The sequence below is a fragment of the Pseudopodoces humilis genome, chromosome 1, assembly GCF_049639895.1.
Source record: "Pseudopodoces humilis isolate 2021_Gansu_Grassland_sample_001 chromosome 1, ASM4963989v1, whole genome shotgun sequence".
Classification (NCBI taxonomy): Eukaryota; Metazoa; Chordata; class Aves; order Passeriformes; family Paridae; genus Pseudopodoces; species Pseudopodoces humilis.
In genome coordinates this window covers 17,562,308-17,585,095 of record NC_142200.1, presented here as the reverse complement: position 1 = coordinate 17,585,095, position 22,788 = coordinate 17,562,308, and the positions used below count along the sequence as shown (strand labels likewise).

At 39.2% G+C, this 22,788-nt stretch overlaps 1 protein-coding gene across 3 annotated transcripts in view; it reads right to left on the bottom strand.

Annotated features, from left to right (window-relative positions):
* RSPO2 (R-spondin 2) overlaps positions 1 to 22,788 on the bottom strand; it is a 104,824-nt gene that overhangs the window by 47,784 nt on the left and 34,252 nt on the right. For all 3 annotated transcript variants that reach the window (XM_005516963.3, XM_088056657.1, XM_088056660.1), the window contains exon 2: positions 1,985 to 2,173. In XM_005516963.3, the coding sequence (XP_005517020.1) occupies positions 1,985 to 2,173 (189 nt within the window). The remainder of the gene's footprint in view (positions 1 to 1,984; positions 2,174 to 22,788) is intronic.

The window sequence follows — 22,788 nt, the reverse complement described above, 5'->3', positions numbered from 1 at the left end:
TTCAGTTTATGCAATTCAAGCTCTATAACTCCCATAAGGATTTTAACAGCCAAAATTTTTTATTATTTTTAGCTGAGATAATACTATCTGAGCAATGGAATCTGTAAGCATACCTAAGAAGAGCTAGTAGGAACAAACCTATTCAATTTTTAAGGATGGCTATTTCAACTCAGCTTCAATCAACAAAATGTCTGTGTGTCCACAATGTTTCATATGTGCAAACCAAGATTACCGAAGCAAGACAAAAAAAAAAGAGAAGTGATGTATAAATACACCAGTTAGCAGTTACACTAACATAAAAATACACAGTACAAAAATCATCATTGGTGAACCATGACTGATCCATAAATGCAACTGCATCATTATTTTCACAGGGGGAGAGTGTCAAAGGCATGAGTCTGAGATAAACATCAAGTGCTCAACACACTAGACACAACATGAATTTATGCTTTTCAAAATCAATCCTGTAATTCAGTGGAAAGGGCCTCTTTCCATAAGTGGTAAAACCAGAAAAAAATATTACATTGAATTCACCCTCCACCTTCTGCAATTAACTTTTCTGTTTTCTTCTTTTCAAGAAAGTAAAGAATACTGCCAATACAGACTACTTTGCCTTTCACACAAGCACAGTACAGGCTAATACTAATAAATTAATCTATTTCCTAAACTACAAATATACTCAAAAATATTTTTACATGGGGAGGTATTTACAGCCCAGTTTTGAAAGGTTTCAAGTACAGAAGTTGTTGGCTTTCACAAATGTGTTACAAAAATTAAGCCCAAGATCCTAAATTACTTTACAGAATGGATGCATAAACCATATACTGTCTCATTTAATTTTTTATCAAAACTTGACCACCTGGTACAGATTAGGCAGCACTCTGCAATATTACACAGCAGTTTGGATATACTATATCCATGGAGCCCATGCAGGGAATGGGGAGAAAGAGCTGGGATAGCTTGGGAGAGGTCCAAGCATGGCCATAAGTGCTCGTCATCCAGCCCAGACTGCCACTGAGTGACCTCATGTGAGTCTTGAGATTATGTGTGATGTGAAAACCAGCACAGGCTTTCTTACAACTCAGTGTTCCCAATGACATGGCACAGCGTTAGGGGAAAGGTGCCACACATTTAACAGACACTTGATTATTGCAGGAAACAAAGAAAAGCTATTTCTCACTTCAGGTTCTTATGGCAGGTGACCTGATTCTGGTTAGACTATAACAAAAACATTCTCCCCCTAAACAGGAATTAGAGGTAAGTGCAATGATTAATAATCCATATGGGTAATACTCCACATATGAGCATATGGAAAAATCAATATGAATCGGCACAACTGCCAGACAGAGGTGAAATAATGCGAGATACCAGAGCACCCGTGGATTTTAACAGTTGTGCTTCTAGGCACAAACATGCAAACAGGGAATCTTGTTGCACATTAGCAGGTTGTAAATTTCCAAATAAAATGTTTCACTAAAAGTGAAAGGTTGTTTGTTTGTTTTTAATAGTACATCTGTTTTATTAAATTAGCAACACTTACATATTAAAACATGTCTGGTGTGAGGTGTCTGGTCACCTGAAATTTGTGTGGGAACAAAAAATATCACAAGAAGCCCACCCATATATTAGTGTTTATACTGACAAGTACCTACATGTTAAATTCCTTTTTATTTTCATACAGAGGGAATTTGTTTCTTAAAACTAGGAGTATCTGCATGAATCATGTATTTTTTCCCTAAATAACTCATCTTATTAAACTAATAATAATAATAACAAAAAAATACAAGGTCAAATAATCAACTAGTTAACCTGCTGAATGTTCTACATCTCAGAATGAGCTGAGGCCTTCTTTAGCAAAGTTTTAAGATGATCTTGAGACATCTGTGAAAATACAACTCTGTTTCACAACATACCATCTTAAAAACTGAGCATGAATTATGGCCCTCCTACAAAAGCAAGTGTAAGGGTTCAAGAACTAACTCACTTGAACATCTGTTCATATCTGGCGTTCGAAGTCCGTAGTACCCCGACGGGCAGGAGTGCAAGCATTCACCGTACTGTCTCATCCCTTCTCTTCGCAGGAAGAAGAATAACTTGTGTTGGCATCTGATACACCCATTATCCTTTGAACAAGATAAGCAACCTTTGCAAATTGGATTTGGTCCATAGTTAGCTGCAAAATAAGAAGATAAATTACACTTTAAAATAATTTGAAAAGTATTTTGTCTGCAGGTCTTCTGTCCTTTAAAGGCTACTCATCTTTTGCATGTCTACAAAAAAGTTTTGAAAGGAGGGTTCTGAAAGTGCACTCGCTTTCAGACATCTGCACTGGCACTGAATAAAAAGAAACACAATCTCTACATTTTTATTTGTATGTAGGGCAGTTTAATGATTTTACAAACATTTAAAATACAGGCACAGGCAAGCAGAGACCAAGCTACATAAAGCTCGAATTATAAAGTTAAATAAAGTTACAATGCTGGATTATAGTTTGAAGCTGGGGATATAAACACACAACAGCAACAAAAAACAAGAAGTTCAGTAGCCTGATATATGCACGTGGAATGATATGCCCATGGAAATTGAGCAACACCACTAATGAAATTTCTGATTTGTGAAGTGAGCAATATTCAGAGTAGAGAAGTCTCTGCAGAACAGGTACAGCACTAGAAATGGGGGCTGTCTCCTCACTCTCCTAAGGGTCCTAAGAGCTGTCTTCTTGAAGACTCTTCTTAATTGGAGTATAAAGACAAATTTTTTATTTTTTTTTAAAGAAGCAGTCTTAAGTTTAAAGAGCCTTCTACAAATTTTTACTCAAAATGGGCTGAAGACCATATGCACAAACATTACCAAAGGAGCACATTTAGTGCAGGTTACCATTTTAGGTCACCATCTGCTATGCTCATCAAGTCTATGCTCTGATTTTGTTGGATTATTTTCTTTTTTTCTTTTAAATTACTTGGCTGATAACTGCAACACAAACTTCAGCCACATCATTCTTTGTTCTTATGAGCTTTTATTATCCTGCCTTTCTGCAGAGTTGCAGAATACTCTGTTGTCCCCATGGGCTGTCGAGTCCTTCTCAGGTGCTGGGTCAGCACAGTAGGTTAGCACAGGGAGGATGACTCAAGACATTCCTGAAGCCAGCATAACTTCGCAGGTCTGTTTTAAATATTAAATTGGCTACAGGACAGAAATTTGCCCGTTCAAACCTGGTTTACTGAAAACAAAAGAAAATTACTATGCAACAAAGGAAAGCGTCTTTGGGGTCTTAAGAGGTTTATAATAGCAGCCACCCAGGGAGCAGTTCACCAAAAGGGCCTATGTTTAATTCTTATATTTTTAAATATTTAAAATTATTTACACCCATATGTAATGATCTGATATTTTTACCTTGTATGGCTGGATAATTGAGGTTGTTCAACTGATGACTTCACCAGCAGAGTCAGGAAAAAAAACAAGGAAAAGCCCACCACCCTCTGGAACCAGTAGCTGATAAGCTTTACTCTCACCTTCACACATCTGCACACCACATTCCAATTCCCTCCCTGCTCCCATCCCCCACATGGGACTCACTAAGTTCAGCATGACAGCATTCAACTCCGATCTTGTATAAATAATCCTAGTGGGTAGCAGGCAGGACAAGAAGTGAAGCAATCTGGTATGAAACAGCTCAGTCAGTGGGACATTTTCTGAGTGTTGGAGACCTCCAGTACAAGTCTCACTAGGTGAGATCCTCTTGATGGGAAAAGAATCCTTACCCTTTATGATTGATATATGTATGATTCTTCATACACTGTTAGCACTCTGTTAACCCTTTTGTAATGAGACGCCCTAACAGATCACAGCCTTACACTCCTAAAAGAGTTCCCATTTCCTGTTGCCCAAAAGACTTGAGATAAAACTTTTCCTACACTTCATCTTGTAACTGTTTTCATTCCCAACCCACTTCTTCAAAGATATACAAGACAAACAAACAAATGATGAACTAGGCATGGATGTATCCCTCCTCTCACTGTCGGCAGGGATTGTCTTACTGGAACCACATCAAATGTGTCCACGTATGCCAAAGCAATTGTTGCTTAACACATGGTGGGCAATCCTGTAGACTTCTGACTTCTCTTTTAGTCTCCTTGGATGTCATTCTCAGTAAACTTTTACTTCCAGCTTATTCAAGGCTCCTCAGAGAAGCCAGTATTATAACAAAAGAGTTAAAAGAAAGCAAAAGCAAGGATGCAAGATGCCTGAACTTATTCACTACTCAGTGTTTTCTGGAGTTCAAAACAGCTGAAATCATGTATATAATTTTGACTTAGGGCCAGGCCAATTGCTGAACAGCATGAATATAGCTAAAGGCTACTCTATGTGTGTGTGTCTGTGTCTGTGTGCGTACATGGATATATACATATGCATGCAGATAACTGCTATACCTATGAATACACCTAAAGGGAACAAAACAGCAGGCCTGCTGGGAACAGACAAGGTAAAACTGTCTCAAAGGGAGAAAAAGATCTTTCCACAGCACTTAGGAAAGCACACTGAAGGAGCTTTAAAGAGACTTGAAGGGAGAAAAGGATAAAACAAGGCTCACTTGTCTTGAAGTCTGAGAGTAGTATGCCAATGCCAGAGGAACAAGGTACTAGCAAGGTCTATCAGTCTGCTCTCTCATTCGAGGTAGGGTTGTTTTGGTTCTCTAAAGGTTAGTGATGGTAAGGATAGGGTTGAGTGTTTGTGAGTAAGAATTGGGGGATGGCCAAGAAGGCAGGTATCACGGCAGGAGTCTGCGACAGACCCACCCCCCCAGCCAGGAGAAAGACGCAGATAAAATATTCTCGAAGTAGCTGGGAGAACTTTAACAATCACTCACCCTTGTTTTCATGGGGAGCTTCTATTTACCAGATGTCTGCTCAAATCACAACACAGCAAAGAGGAAAGAGCCTAGGAGATTCCTGGAACATGGGGCACATAACTTCCTGACAGGACTGGTGAGGGAGCAAAATAGGGAAGGTAACTGCTGGACCTGCTGTTTGGGAATGGAGAAAGACTTGTGGGGGATGTGATGGTTGGAGGTCACTATGCCCATCTTGGGCATAGTGATCACCAAATGGCAAGTTTTTGGTTCTTGGTGAAGTAATGAAGGGGGTCACCAAAACCTCTACCTTGGCAACAGAGTCCAAGAAGGCTAGAAAGTCTTCAAGAGGGAAATCCTAAAGACACAGCAGCAGGCTGGTGCCACATGCCAAAAGATGATCCAGGGGGAAAGAAGACTAGCTTAATAGAGAGTTTTGGCAGGAACTCGGGGGGGGGGGTGGGTTGGAGGGACAGCGTGGAATAAAGCAGAGTTTATAACCTTTGGAGGAAGGGGGAAACAATTCAGGAGGACTCCAAGGATATCATGGTGTTATGCACAGAAAAAATTACAAGGGCAAATGCCCAATAAGAACTTCATCTGCTACTTCCATAAACAGTAACAATATTTCTATAAATATATCAGCAACAGCAGTAGAGCTAAGGAGAATCTCTATTCCTTATTGAATGTGGGGGGAAACACAGTGACAAGGGATAAGGAAAAGGCTGAGATACATAATATCTTCTTTTCTTCACTCTCTAACAGTAATAAGACCAGTTTTTTTCTGGTACCCAGCCTCCTGAGCTGAAAGGCAGGCACAGAGACCAGAATGAAGCTTTCCTAATCCACAGGGAAATGGTCAGCAACACCACTTAGACCCATCCAGTTTTATGTGGATGACGTCCACACAAGGATACTGGAGGAGCTGGTGGAGGACCATTTACTGGCCAGCCAGGGAGATCCCAGCTGACTGGAAGATGGCCAATGTGACACCCATCTACAAGATGAATCAGAAGGAGTATAAAGGAACTACAAGCCCCTCAGCGCTGGGGAAAGTCATGGAGCAAATCATCTCAAGTACCTTCATGCAGCACACACAGGACAAGCATGTTATCAAGTCCAGCCGGCAATAACAAGAAACTGAGGTGCTGGAGCATGTACAGAGAAGGGCTATGTTGCTGGTGAAGGGTCTGGAGAACAAGTCCTATGAACAGCTGCTGAGGGAGCTGAGGTTGTCTAGCCTGGAGAAAAGGAGGGTCTGACAGCACATCATGCTCTACAATACCTGAAAGAAAGTTCTAGCAAGTTGGAGTACAGTCTTTTCTCCCAAGTAACAAGCAATAGGATGAGAGAAAATGGCCTCAAGTTGTGTCAGGGAGGTTTAGATTGGATATTAGTAAAATTTTTCCATGGAAAAGGTTGTCAAGCCTTGGAAAGGGCTCCCCAGGGAAGCTGCTGAATCACCATCCCTGGAGTTATTAAAAAAATACATAGATGTGGTGGACATGGTTTAGTGGTGGACTTGGCAGTGGTGGGTTAATTACTGTGTTCAATGATCTTAAAGGTCTTTTCCAACTTAAACGATTCCATGATCTTGTGGAGCAAGAATTAGGCTCTGGAGCAGATATATATCAGGCCTCCATGTAGGTTTCTTTGCCACCTTCTCTCATGGATCTCCATGAAAATCCTGATTTCTTGGCCACAAAATGTGTCTGAGTTTGACTCTACTGTCCAATTTTCCTTTATTACTGCCACATGTTACTCTTCCCAAGCACTTTTTCTGTCTATTTCTGGTTAGATGTCTTTATTGATAACCCTTTCTTTCTGCAGGAAAATTTAATTATGCTGACTCATCTGGGCTTCAGCTCCATAGAAAAGGAATTAACACCATAAAATGATCTTCCATTCTCCTATGCTATTATTTGTCCATGAAATGGATGGCACACCTTTCACAGCTTAAGGTCAACCCAAGATATATTAAAGAGTTCAGTAATATATTAATAGAGGTTTCAAATCATGACATCTGGACCCTCCTCCTTCTTAAAAAATTAATTTTTTTACTTCTATAGCTGTATTTTTTTACCTTCTTATGCTGTGAACCTCAAAACTTGTAAACTACTCTGAAATCCTCAGATATATTGTATTTATTGTTACTTAAATGAACAATTATTTAACTCACACATTGAATTTGGACAGTGTTCAAAATCATCACTTAATTAATGGTCACATATTGATGAATTTCACTGTTGGTCTCCTAGCTTTTTTTCTCTCTTTAGCACATTAAGAAATTAAAAATTGCTGAAGAATTATAATGGTAAGGGAAGATAATATGATTTGTATGTTGCATTAGAAGGAGCAAACTTTGTGAAAGAATCTGAAAACTTCCCACTGTGCTCCATAGGCATTAAACTGAATAATTTCTGGGTAATTTGCATGTAATTAAGTTACTGTAAATTGTGTACCATTGAATTGATCTTCTTTCACATTGTTGTTGCTTGTTTTCTTTTCAGAGCTTCATGGGAAGCTCTGAATTCTGCAACCTTTCCGTTATTTCAATTTCTCCCAGAGTCAGGGAAAACTGTGATATGATCTACTAACTAATTTCTTGGACAATGAACACATACATTAACAAATCAAATACCATAGCACTGGTTTTGGGGTCATGTAAGAATGCTGTCTTGAAGATACCCACTTAACTGTGCCTCTTTTGGCCCTATATACATAGGCCATAATTAAATCTTAAAAATCCTCCCTGCCTTAAGTTCTTCCCTTCCCATCTCGATTTCTTAACACAGCAAACTGGATGTATTGCTATCACATACAGCTTTTACATTTTGCATATAATTGCTCTTTGAAGAGGAAGCAAATGCCTCCACCTTCAACAGAAGCATCTATACACTTACTTTTTAATTTCTTCATAACTTATTTTGTTTTCCCCTCTATATTTGTTCGCAAGAAAAAATAACAAGCTAATAAAATATGGTCTATCACATTCCAGATTACTGACTGCATCTCATGCAATGTAAAAACATCATCCTTATTTCAACCCTGCCTGGAACACCCTTCTCATCTCTGCGCGCCAGGCAGGCAGGTCTCCTCCAGCCAAATCCCGCATGGAGACTTGCTCCTTCCACAAGGCCCACAAATGTTAACCAGTGTCAGAGTGCTGCTGTCATCACATGATAAAACTGAAAATGCACACATGCTGTAAGTTAGCACCATCCTCTGGCTCTCAAAGCACATGATTGCTCTCTATTAAGACTGTAAGGTCCTGCAGCAGGAATAATGTTTTGTACAGCCATATAAGTATGTACACAGGTGTGAACACTGCATATAAACACAAGCACACACCTTAATGCAGGTAACACATTTTCTATTCCTTCTGTTTCTACAGCTATTGTCCAGAGCACCTCTACAGTTAAAGCATTTGCAGACTTAATTCCCCAAGTAGCGCCCTTATTTTAAATCTGGTATTAAATTTGCCAAGTTTCAAAAGGTTACTTTAGAACACAGACTAGTACCCAAACACTGAATGAAACACTTCTGAACCCTAAGGGTGTTCAAAGTTTCATGGTTTGGATCCATATCAAGTAAAATCAAATGTCAGCTAATTACTTTAACTCTTGTCTAGATCAAATGTATTTAAGCCACATTGCTGAAGCAGTTTTGACTTGTTATGACTATTTAAAATCACAAGAGAATCAAAATGAGTCTAGCCTGTTCCCCACAAGAATACAAGTTGTTCTGTAAGCAAGAGAACTTACAGCATTTGATGTTCTGTGATCTTACTGTCCTGCAGCCCATACTACAACTGCTTCTAATTTGTGTCTTTCTTGTTGTTGGGTGTCACAAAGCTCTTTTGAACCTGGTGCTCCAGCTCACCACAAGAACCTGATATTTTTATGCTTCTGTAAAAACCAGGCTAAAATAGACAAATGAATCCAAAACCAGTTGGAGAAAGAGGAGATCCTGGCAGAGAAACAAGCAGTAAAGTCTAAATCCCTAAACATTTCTTTAGATAGCCAGGCTAACATGCTCACTATGTTCCTAGTATCACTTGCTATCTGGTTGCTGTGTATCTCTTGGCAGTCTTTAAAGTCTCTGAAGTCAGAAACTGAGCTTGGTGATACAATGGCCAGCTTAATGACACTCTCACCCTAACTGGGATTGCAGCCACAGGAATGCTGGTAACTGGATTTTAGTACAGATCTAGCAGAAATGTCTCCAAGACACTTACCACTGTAAACATGAGATGTGCAGATGGGACTCAAGAGGAGATGAGAACTACAAGCTGTGCTTACTGCAAAGTAGTAGATTTCATAATCCTGAATTCAATTATTGTTTTGAAGATATCCCATACATATATCAATAAAATACACCTGTGCTTAGCTTATGTCTTCAGGGGCACCAAGGAATTGAATAATAAATACAGCCTTATAGATAAACCAATACTACATAGTGTACCAAGGAACTAAGACTGTAACCCTGGAAGTTCACTACAGCTGAAAAACATCTGACTAACTGATCTGGCCAAGACAAATACCTATTTTTCATTAGAACTTTGTAAAAGCAAAAGTAAGTTTTAGGCAGAAAAATTTTATTAAAAAAAAAAAAAGAAAAAGACTAGTTTGTTTCTAGTAATTATCTTTAAGAAAATTTTAAAATTCAAGGTCAAAGGGGATTTTTATGAACAATTAGGCCAGTGCCCTGTCCAAAGAAGCCACAGAACTTCTGCTTTACTGAAACATATTATTTAAGAAACCATTCAATCTTAATTTTTAAATTGTCAGTGGTAAGGAAACCACCACAACCTTTGTTAAGATATCATAGGGGCTAATCACTCACACTGTTAAAAATGTGCAATGGAATTTTGAACTTCAAGGACCAACCACTGGACCTTTTTATATCTTTGCCTGCCAGTTTGTTAATAGTCTTTCAAAGTTTTTTTTCCCAATGCAGACCCTCTGATCAGGTCAAGTCATAGCTTTCACATGGGTAAGATAAACAAAGCAAGATTCCAGAATGTCTCACCACAAGGCAAAGTAACCAGCACTTTGATCAATCCCTTACAATTTTATCAACAGGCTTACGGATACTCAAAAGAAACTCAGCATTGGAAAAGCAAATGTACTGATACCAAATAAAGAAGTGATATAACTTCTCTACTTTTCCTAGATTTTATTCTCCTGAAACATTCATGTGTTATGTAATTTTTTTGGACCACGAAGATACGATTTCCCAAATCACAGGACACAGTCATTTTTTTTGTTATACAGGAGATCACCCAGTGTTCTTTCTCAGGGCACCAGGCCTTCACCACTCAGGATCGTTTTCTCTAAAGTTTTCCACAACTGAGAAAATGCTTGTTCCACACTCTTCCTCTGAAGACAGATTAACTGTAGGGTGGCATTTCACTTAAATTAGTTTGGTATAAATCTCATCAAATTTTGCTTGTAAGTGAGCAATTTTGCCTGGTTATTATTCTTTCACTTCCTTTGGAGGTCTTCATTACATTTTCAATATCACAATTTCAAGCTTAAACTAGTCTCACTTATCAGCTCATTTCATTATCTTGTTATTGATATAATGTCCTTCTGGTTATTCTAGTGTAGGCTTCCAAGAGACTTGTCTTCATTCCATCTACACTCAAAAGACAGTGGCATTTTATTCCACTTCCAAATCAAAACATTTTACTGCTGCTACACAGCTATCCAGCTGAATACTTTCAGAATTTTCTGTATGGTGTTCCGCACCACCATGACATGGAGAATCACTATGAGGATCAGTTTGATATTATACTCCTTCAGCACGCTGGCAAGTCTCAAGAAATCACCTACATGTTGAGATATTTTGCAATATTTAGTGACTCTAGACAGTAGCACCATTGCATGCTGACTACCAAGTTCAGAAGTCTACCAATAAAATGACATGTTGGTCTCAGGATGCTTGGTTACCTAGATGTTTTAAGAACATTACTGATACTCTTTCCAGCTGGGATGAACTCCTACTGACAGAGGTATCTCAGCCATCTTTCTTCCTTTGACTGTCAGCAGCTTTTAAAGGTATCTCTCATTGCTCACTTTCTGGATACCTACAGTCATCTGGAAACATTTAACTGTTCTTGTCCTCTTCTGCCCACTGCTCACAGTCTACCAATCCTCATTTGCCTTAATGCTACTGAATGCTCCTTCCTTCTTCTACTTGGGATGAGAAATTTCTTCAACAATTTCTCTCTGTTTAGCTCCTAGACATTTCCTCTTCCCCTGAAAATGGAGCAGCCTGGTTGCTCAGACTTCCTGCATTTCCCTGGTGTTCCCCACTAATAGTACTTTCCAGTAAGGAAATCCAGAGCTGTCATCAATTTACATTTTATCCATGGGAAGTCCATGGGTGGAAAAAAAAAATAGAGCATCTGTTGCAGGTCACAAACACCACCCCATGACCTGCCTTCCTACAAAACACAACTACAGAAATAGAGAAAGTGTCACACTCCCTGTTGCAATGTCCTAGGAAATGTTAGCTTTTATTGATATTTTCTGTCCACAGAGTCACCAGTTTTATTCTAGGTCTTCCTGTTGTAACTGAGAGAAATTCAGCATATACACTTGAAACACTGGTGATAAAAGATCCAAGTATCACTACCATAGAGTATACTCAGAGATTAAAAAAAAAAAAAAAAAATAAAATTAAATTGGAAAAGCCCTGCTCCATTGTGTTCATGCAAACAGGACAGCTAAATAGCCTGTCCAGAAAGAAATAAAAAACAACCACCAAGCCTTACCAACCAAATGGTTCACAAATACCACTCACAGGTCATTTCTTTCGAAGCCTAGTTCCCTACCCATTCCCCACCAAGTACTCATTTTGGTATTTGAAAGTCTTACATGATACACATTCATGTGCATGTTGCCAATCCCATTTCTGAATTTTAATTTATAGGACAATCCATTTCAGATACAATAAGAAACTGCATTAATACAACAAATTAACCAGCTGCTTTTTTTAATCAACTGAAGTTGCTGATTTGTAAAGTGTCCGCTTCAGATTTCATCACACGGAGAAGAGTTCTTCCAAGATGATCTCTGTTTCATCCATATATGGATGTTTTTTTAGAAACCCTATAGGTCTAAAAGTACTTAAACATGGACAATACCTGCCAGTTGTGTACTATTTGCACAGCTCTGGACAGTTTTGTCTACTCCAAATCTCAAGTCTTTTTTCTTTTCTGGCATCTTCAGTCCCTGTAAACGTATTCATGATATAAGCTTTGCATAAACTCCCACTGGGTTTTACTTTATAAGTCCCAGATAATGTGATGAAATGTCAGTAGCTTCATGTATAGTAACCTCAAGAAATTACAATCATAAAACTCAAGAGGACTCTTAACATTTTGAAGGATAACTTGTCTCATAAATGCTGTTATTTAGATTTTACACCAATTACATTTTCTCCCTTTTACACGTCTATAGAGTAAAATGTAAAATCCCCCAAAACCACACATTAAAAAGAAGATGCTGTTCTTCCTCAAACCCCAGCAATTCAGACAGGGAGGAAGAGCACCACAATCAGACTTTTGGCCACAGCACAGATCATTTATATCTGATGAAGACTGCCAAATCAAGTGATGGGACAGAGGCCAGACATCCAGTCTGTTCTACCCCTCAGATCTACCCCAATGTTCAGCCCTCTCTGAAATGCCCTTCATGCAATGATGGGGCTCTGTGTAAGGACACAAAGTAGGAAGCGAAGGTTCATATCACAGCAGCTGAGGTTTTATTTTCTCAGAACGTAAAAACCTTTATTTCGGAGTTTTCAACCCTTTTTATAAGGTGTTCCAATAGAGGTTAACCTGATTGGTACAAGGAACAACACCTCTCTCATCCCATTGGTGGGACAAGAGGGAAAAAAAACCTCTCAGAACATCTGTGTCCTTGTTTTGAGAATTAAAATCTTATTTACACAACAGTCCTTGAGAGAGAAAAGTTTCCCAAAAGACTTTCGCTTGAGAAGCAGATCAGCCACTGACAGGCTGAAACTCTCTCAGGTTCAGAAAACCACATCCACAGGGCTCTTCTGTCTCACTGGAAAGAGGGCTGGGGGTAAAATAAGCAGAAACTGAGAAGTTATATTCACATCCTAACATAAGTTGTAACCCTATGGAAATTACAGGGTAAAATACAGCTGCTGCTCCCTGGCTGGAATGCTCCACAATGACTCCCCGTACACATGATCTGCAACCAAGAGGGATGGCAAAGAGGGTGGAGCAGAATGAAGACACCACAGCCAGGCTCTGTGAAATCCTTGCAGGGAGGGGAACTTGATGGTACTTTGCAGCTGATAAACTACACAGCACCTGTCAGCCAGGGGAGACAGGAGATGTCCAGCTGCTGAGTCAGCAAGTGTGATGAACATCAGAGTTCCTCTGATGAACTCTGTTCATTGTAACCTAACTATAATATTAATCTCCATCCAAAGTTACCTGACTCCAAGATATGACCACCCCTCACACTGTGATCTATATTTTTTTTACTGCAAGAGCAAAGCAAGATAATTTTACACCACTCAGTAACAAAGGTATGTATGACTAGAGCCACTCAAGCTCCACCTAAATATAAAGGAATAGTAAATAAGTTGAGAATGGGGAAACATTAGTGCAGACTTCATCATAACTGCTGTGATCAGTCAATGGACTGAATCTGTTTTCCCCCCACAGGGACACCTGGAGGGTAAGAACCACACTCTATGCATGCTAAATACTTTTATTGGGGACTAGCAATATTGCTTGGAATAGATTTTTGAAGTCAGATCACTGGCAATGCTCAAACCTTAATCTGTCACAATTTTATATTAATCAAGAGTGTTAATCTGTAAAGTGTTGGTGTTGAATTCTTCACGGGCACAAGCAGTCACTGGCAGCAGGTAACACACTCAGAGTGGGAAGAGCCACTGAGGGGTCTCCTTTATGCTGTTGATGTGTCCCTGCCTTAGTCAGTCACACCCTCTGATCCAGGACTGCTCAGTGAAGGGTCCCAGTAATGGGACACTGGCAGACTGGTTGGGCACGAGGGTCTCAGCTTTCCTGGGACTCTGACAGACAAAAGAAATACTAAGGGTTGAAGAAATCTCCTCTTTTCACAGGACAGTGGCCCAGCAGGCTGGTTTCAATGAAGGGACAGGTAGGTACAGCTCCCTTCCATCAGGCCACCACACAGTAACTCACCAGTCTCAGCTCTGCTGCAGACAGTGTGCATCTCACCAGGAGCGTATCTACTGAAGAGCCTGGCTGCTCAGACAGGGAGCCTGCATGGAGCTGACCTTAAGCCATCTACAGGAGAAATTGTGGGTTTTCAAAACCAACTGCTGCGTCCTCCCAAACAGGTTTTTGAAAAATCACATTCCTCAAGCAGCTTTATCTCTTTTTCACTTACAACTACCCATATATGAGGCACAGGAGCTCCTTCTGGGCTTTGTATATGGGAAGAGATATGCAGGGCAGACAGTACATGAAAACCACCATATTCCCCAACTTATTTCAAGTGTGTGTTTTATTTGCCTTCCATTGAAAATAATTTTCATTGGGAAGCATGAGCAGATGCTCAAACTGAGGCTGGTAGTTACATTTCTAATACAGAAAAAAGTCATGCTTCTTCTGGAAGCTCGAAGAAGTCTAGAAGCTAGACTTACTATACCTTGGACCAACTCTTTTTGTATAGTTCTGGTGTGAAAGATGCAAAGGGAAACAAAATTTAAAACAGCAAACACTCCTTTACTCTTACCATGCCAGTGGGGAGGCCTGGCCAGTGCAGTCCACAAGGCAGTGTCTTCTCACCTCTCACATGGTTAAAAGCCACTTGGACACCATTCTCAGAGTTTTCCATTTCAGATTCCCATGCTATAGTCATTCAGAAATGCAGAGGCTGTCACAGCCTATTCCTTAATTAAAAAATTGCACAGAAATGCATTTTTCCCATGTACATATTCTGTGCCACTATCTGATAACATATTCAACACAAATTTCATCCAGAATATTGCTGGTGCAAATCAACATCTGGGACACAAATCCTATTGGAACAAAGTCCCAGGCATTTTAAAAAATTCACTTTTTTCCAAGTCTTTTAATATCTAGAATATTTCAGCTAGCTGCTTAGAATAAGATTCATCTTAGTATGCAGGTGAATAAACAGAGATTTAATTTTTCCCCTTTGATGGTGGGTTTACTTTGTCTTCCATTGTAAGTTATAACTTTTCCAAGCACTGAAAACTGCAGGGATCCAATGTAGAGGCATTCCAACAAAAACACAGTTCCAAATCCAGATCCACCCAAACCACAGAAGACAAAACATTGTTGGCAGCACTGAAGCTATAGACGTGAAGATCCAAAACACTCTGCTTAAGACACAAAGTACAATGATATACAAGAAGACTTTATGCATGATGGCTGATATTTCACTTCACCTTTTCATACTTTTACTGAAAAAGTAATAGTAGAAAAGACTGAGGAACAGGAAAAAAAAAATGTAGCTAGAGAAGGAGATTAAGTGAAGTCTTTCTTTTCCTTTCCTTTCCTGGAAGATGAAATGAAACATATGTTAAAATTCATAGATACCAAATCTGGACTCATACAGAAACTCCAGCAGAAATAAACAGAAGCAAAGACTAGGTAGTTATTTGCATTGTTATATTAGATACCAGTAAACTAATGAACACATCTTAGCTATTGATATTGTCATATTTTATTGTTCAACAGAACTGGCACATAAGGGAAATGACAAAGGAAACAAATAAATGCTTGACAGCAATTGTAAATCTGTAACAGTGAAGAACATGCCTCAGTTCTCCAGATTAGACAGCAGTGAACACACTGCTTAGTGTTTCATAAATACCAAACATCTGAGCTAGTGAACAGCATGTAAATGGAGGTTTTGCTTTTGTTCATTTTAAAAAACACTATTAAATGGAAAGGTACAGAAAGTGGTAGCCTCTAGGAATGAAGAAATTCAATGTTTAGATAGCTGTGAATAGTCTGGAAGATTCAATGTCCTTAGATATAGATATCTAAGTAGGGAAATTTAAAATGCATGTAAAGTTATATTCACAGTATCAGAAGTTTTGCATAAGGAATGTTGCACAGCTCCTTACACTGAGCAAACCTAGCTCTGACCTAAGCTTCAGTGAGCACCTGTACAGGTAGATTTTCCAGAGGTCCAAGCCTGATGGAGGGAACCGGAGTTTCAGGCTAGACATCATAGGTTGAGAATGATGCTTTGACCACACAGAAAGAAACTGCTCCTCAGAGTATTGTGAAGAACTAAGCCAGTAGTTTCCTGGTAGACAGGATTTGTCTGAAGAGAAGCTGAGTTGGGTACTGTGTAGATACAGCACTGCATTTCCTGAGTATGGCAGTTGGCAGAGAGTAAATAATGATTATATCTGCACTAGAAAACTGAGAGCTCTTAAGGTTCCATGTTGTCTTCTTGGGCTGAATCCATTACAACTCAAGTAAAATTTTTGTCAAAATTTTCCTGAAACACTAGGCAGAGAGGAAATACTATCTTATCCTTGCCCAAGAAGGAAATTCAAAGCCGCATGGATGCTGTGATTACTCCAAGAGTTACTCAGTTTCATTAAGTTCCAAGATTCCAAGTGGTGTCATAACACTCCTAACAGTTGAACAAAGGCACAGCCGTTTCAAGCCCCAAATAGATAACACCAAATTAACCTGGTCTGGCATCATACCTGACCCTGCTTCAAGCAGGGAAGTCCTGCTAAGGGAAGTCCAAAATCTTGCCAGAGAGGTCACTTCCACAGGACTCACCCTGTGGTCCTACAACCTGCATGTGAAGTACCAGATTTCACTTCTTGCCTGAAGAAGGAGGCAGCTTGAGCTACAAGATGTGAAACACACTTTGATGGAGGAGGAATATATAACAGCACATGAGGATATGCAAAGTTTTCTGAATGTCTAAGTGTATTTCTTTACACAGGAGTTCCCATGGAGGGAGACAACAAGCATCAATGAATGAAATAGAAATAAAACATTTTAGAAATGTTTTGTAACTGCAAATAAGGTAACAAAAAGGGTATCTTCACAGCTGGAAATACCCTTTCCCACACAAAGGGAGTCATCTTAAGAGACAAAAATTGCTTACCAGAGGAAAAGATCTATAGGCAGCAATACAGCTCAGCTCAAATTACATGAAATTTGGGAAGTAACAAGACAATATCCACTACTAGCCAATAACCTGCTAACAATTCCCCACAGAAATAGCTCTTGAAAAGAGCAGAGACACATTAGTTTATAAATTACACATAGTCCCATACTTCAGGGCCCAGCCAATAACCCTGAAAGGTTATCAACATTAATATGCAGCCAGCAAATACATCTTCCCAAGAATGAAGGAAAATTCTTTTTCTTCCTCTGAATGATCAGAGACGGACCAAAATGAGGGGGAAAAAATATGCTAAATCAAAACTCATGTCTAATTCATATATGTCTCCAACATACTCAGAGTCAAGCTAGTTATCAGATTACATACAGAAAGGAACTTTCTTCATCAAATCAGCTCAGACTTGCAGCATGTGGCATGGTTTACTAGCTGGGACTATCTGGGCAATCTTCATTTAGATAATTCTCACTTTTCCAAGGACCAGAAGTTGTTTGTGGCTGCTTGGTCACTGCTGTAGTCTGTGACACATAGTTTAGTAACCTTTGGAGTGCTTTGTGCCAGGTTTGAATCTTCAGTCTGCATACATCTGAGTAAAAGGTAATAATACTCGTCAATGTATTTAAGTAACAGTCCTTCCTGGTCGAAACAAAACAAATAACAATATGCTCAATAAATCACTATTTTTTATCACCTTTTATTACAAAGGCTGTACCTCTGAGAGGAGGAATGAACTAGCTCACTGAGCCCTCAGTTTAGGATAAAACACACCTAAGTTCAAGCAATATTTTGGGCATAGCTGTTTTTATGACTTGGATAAATAAGTTTAGCCTTTCTTACTCTTTCCTCTTTCTAAAAAGTGAGATTATAGAACTTCACTATCTCTAAATGGAAGGAGGGTCAGCAGCTTAAAGAAGTTACATGCACTTATATTTTATTTTAAAAAGAGAGAAAATAGTTAAATCTATTAAAAACAGAACAATTTAATTTCTGGAGCATTTCATAAAAGAGAAATTATTCCTCCACAGTTCTCCTATCATTTCTCAAAACATTTCATTCCAGAGACCACCAGACACAAAAATTACATAAGACACTGAAAAAAACACCAATTGAAAAATGCAGAAAAAATATCCAATGAGACACTGAAAATCTGGCAGCTAAATATTCAAACAAGTTTGTTTTCAAGATTGCTGTACATGAACAGACTCCAGTCATTTCAACTAAAACAGTAGCAGTCAGGAATGCTCCAGTTGTAAGTCTCCTGGTACAGTTTGCTGAATGATAAATGTTTGTTGGTAGTTTTCCAGAAAGAAAGGGTGGTGTAGTACAGCCTTGGTGCAACTATGGTCTTTAACCCAACCTGCTCATGATTACAACTCCCATTATGAGACATTTTGACTCAAAGTAACTAACTGGAAGAAAAATAAATTCCCAGTGAAAGCAGACAATATGCGTTTTCTGTTAAGATAGGCAAAAACTCTTTCTCAAGAAAGCCTGTGGAGAGCCCAAATAACAACACCTAAGAAAAGAAAATCCTAGCCACACTGTTATTTAACAAGAGAAGCCTAAAAATTAATAGTACTAAACATGCCTCCTATTTGCTTGTCTGAAGTCCCATATTAAGACCTAAAAAAAAAAAAAAAGGTTCTCCATTCACAAAACTGTGTGTAATAAAAAAAGCCTTCATGTGGGTACGTCCAGGCTCTAAAACAAGATGTCAAAATGACTGAGAAAAAATTTATTTCATTGCATGTGAAATGAAAGCTCGTGTCCTGGGAAGGAGAGTACACTCAAATGACCCCTAATAAACCTGTTTTCTTCATAGTTATTTCATGGGAAGAAAGCAATATATTTAAATTAATTTCTTGCTTTGTAGCTCAGATTTAGTTTTTAGTTTCTAAGATTTTTAGAGGTATTTATAACACATAAAGCTGCAGCTGAGAATCATAAGGACATTTTCATCTCTACCACCAGAAGCATATTTTTAGGAAGTCAGTACACATTTTTTGCCTCTGCGAAAACATCATTAAATACATTTATATTCAAATGTATATTTGAACGCTTTACTTAAAATGAAACCTCAAGATACATAATCTCTATAGTATTGGGTTTTTGTTTGTTTGCTTTTATTATTTTTCTGACATCATGAAGCATACAGAACACAAGCTATCCTAACATCAAGTATATTTTTTTAAAATGGAACAAATGATGAAGTTAGAATACCCTCCACAGTACAGTTCCTCTCCAAAACATGACTGCTAAACCAATGGAGTGGTGTTCCACAGCTGAATCTCAAGGACTTGCCAGAATAGTTTGCTCAAGTTATGAGCATGTGTGTGCATCTATGTACATGCACACATGTACATCTGCATTTATACTGCTTGCCAAAACCAGCCCTACAAAATAACTAATTAAACAATGTCATAAAAAGGGCTTGTATTTCCCTCAAAGGTTTTGTACTCCCTATGCTTTCTTTTAAACTACTTTAAAAACATGACCTTCATAATTAAAAGATGTAAGCAAAAGCAGAATATAGGTTGCAATTTTATTTCATTTTTCTTGAAATATACAAGAATTTTTTGTCACAATGCTGACTTTGCAAAGCCAACAAGACAAGCAACCACCTTTAAAAACCGTGGAGTTAGAATGACAGAGAATGAATTCAAGACAGTCCCACAGAAGATCTTATAAAAGATTTTTTTATATTTACAAGGTTATATTATCTATATTTTTTAATTTTGAAATCATCATGTCTCAAATAGTACTATTCATTGTTACCTAAACACTCATCTTCCACAGATTACAATCATTAAGATACAGCATAACCCTAAACATGAAGCCACTCCTCATTTTCATGTTCTCTTATAAGTAACTTCACTATCTCCTTATAGTCAGTGTAACAGGACAAGACTTGATGGTCCAGCTCACTGAGATCAAGCATCTGCTCCACAAAGGGACAAGGATGGAAGCATCAAGCCCTGTACAAACAGCAACTACCAGTGGCTCCACAGGGAGCTGTGAGCTCCCGAGTCTGCACCACTGCCTCCACACTGGGCATTGCAGGCAGCAATTTCATGAGAAGTTTGTGATTACAGTCAGCCCTTTACCTGCCTCCATCCACTACCTCTTTCCACCTGAACAGGAGCATTGGCCTGTGTGATTCTGACCCTGGGTTTGGGGCAAACCAAAATCCAAGTTAACTTTGGGACTGTTTTCCTTTTAAAAAAACTTATCTTACATTTGTCTGAAAAAAAAAAATGAAATAGGTAAGTATCTGATCAAGATAAAAGATGATTTAGAGTTTCCATGGCAAATGCAGGAAAGATAATCATGTGTGATTATCAGAGTTAAATATCTCATTGCAGCCAGAGGAGAAAACTGGATCTTGAAAGCAGCTTCCCCTCTCTGCAAGCTTTCTGTAGGGATCATTTGATGATGCAGTGCAGTCAGGTCAGACTAGGATTCTGGCCAAAATATATCAAATCTCCTGAAAAGAGGGAATGAGAGGGGAGAGGGAAGAGGGACATATATATAAAGGGACATATATATAATTATATATATATAATATATATATATAATTATATATATATATAATATTATATATAATATATAGAAATAATGGCACCTTACTATGCCCATTCTCTCCTTCTCCACTCCTCATATATACATATCACTATTCCCCACAGAGCAATTAAACTCAGTGCACAGCCCCTTAAAATTACTGTAACCATCTGATTTTTATAACTTCCCACTCCAGGCTTTCATTAACCCCAGACTCACTTGATGCCAAGTCTTCCTTCCTGGAGCACCAAGGCTATGTGTGGAGCCCAGCTGGCGAGTCAGGGAAGCGTTGTAAATTGGAGGAATGTGCTGCAGCTACTTAAAGCTGTGGTGAACCAAAGGAAAAGGACCAATTGCACAAAAGATTTAGGAAATGGATAGAAGGTGTTAAAATATCTATCAAGAACTTAATTTGTGAAATGACATCCAGAGCACAAGGAAAACCTAACACTAAAGACAAACCAAAATCATCCACCCAGACCAGATGCTGCACAGTGACCCATAAAAGCAGACACTGAACAGCCACCACACACCTATCGTCATACATTTCCTGACTCCTGGAAATTCAGCACCAACAGAAAACTGCAGATTTCCCAATCTTGTTGATGTGCCTCTTATTTCAAAGCTGCCAGACTTTAATTGCTTTTCAGCAACAACCTCATATGGCATGCCTTGGCTGGGAACATATTTTTATAGCCAGTTATAGCTCCCTATCTCCAAATGGAAACACTGACAGGTTTCTAATTCCAAAAATATTATCAGGAACCATAACAACATGAGTCTGCTTTAAAACATAACCTGTGACCTGGAAAGTCATTCTTAACACTTTGTGTTTCAACATTTTGTGTGCTTTTCCAGGGTTGGTTAAACGCGAAAACTGGAAAAGAAACCCAGGTGCCAAAAGAACAGTTTTCCCTCACTCTCCACTATGGTCATCATTGAACAGCTGCCTCCTTCATCTCCAGAGCTGGAGAGAAAAACATAATTGTGGCACATACCTGTACAAAAACATGGTGCTATGCTTAGCTCTGCTTTGCCTCAAGCACTGTAAAATGTGCTCATTTTACATTAGCTTTTAAAAATTATTCATATATAAAAAAAACCAGACAGAAAAACAATTTCACAGAACCACAAACCCATTTGGGTTGGAAGGGACTTTCAAAGGTCATGTAATTCCAACCCCCTGCAGTAAGCGAGGACATCTTCATCTAGAGCAGGTTCTTCAGAGCCCTGTTCAATCTGAATGTTTCCAGGGATGGGACATCCACAACCTCTCTGGGAAACCTGTTACAGTATTTCACCACCCTCATTGTAAAAAACTTCTTTCTTATAACTAGTCTGAATCTACCCTCTTTTAGTTTAAAACCATTATCCCTTGTCCTATCACAAACATCATTCTTATGTTGGGGGCCCCAGAGCCACATGCAGCACTCTAGGTGGGATCTCAGCAGAGTGGAGTAGAGGGGAAGAAACCCCTTCCTTGCTGGCCACGCTGCTTTTGATGCAGCCCAGGACACATTTGGCTTTCTGGGCTGTAAATGCCCATGGCTGGGTCATGCCCAGCCTCTCATTCACCAGCACCCCAAGGCCTTCTCATCAGAGCTGCTCTCGATCTCTTCATCCCCCAGCCTGGATTGATACTGGGGGTTGCCACAATCCAGATGCAGCACCAGCACTTGACCTTGCTGAACCTCATGCAGTTCCCATGGGTCCATGTCTCAAGCTTATCCAGGTCCATCTGGATGGCACCCCTTCCCTCAGACACATCATCCACACTGCTCAGCTTGGTGTCCTCTGCAAACTTGCTGGAAGTGCACTCAATCCCACTGTGTCAATACTGAAGATACTGAATGCTACTGGGCCCAGTGTGGGCCCTTGAGGGACACCACTTGCCACCACTGTCCACCAGGACATTAAGTTGTGGACCACACATCCTCTTCACAGCACTGCAGCAGTTTATCTACAGACAGCTCTAACTAGATTCTGAAGAAGGCAACTCAAAGCCAAACTATCTCACATGCAAAATTCTCTGTTTACACAAACTCACACAAGATGTTCTGGTTACTCTAACTCGCTCACAAAATAAACTTTAATGCTAGAGACACAAACTCTACCCCATTAAAATTCAAATAAAATCACCACAAATGCTCGACTCTGCAAGCAACAATTAATCTACCAATCCAACAACGATTGTTAAATACAGAAAAAGTAGAA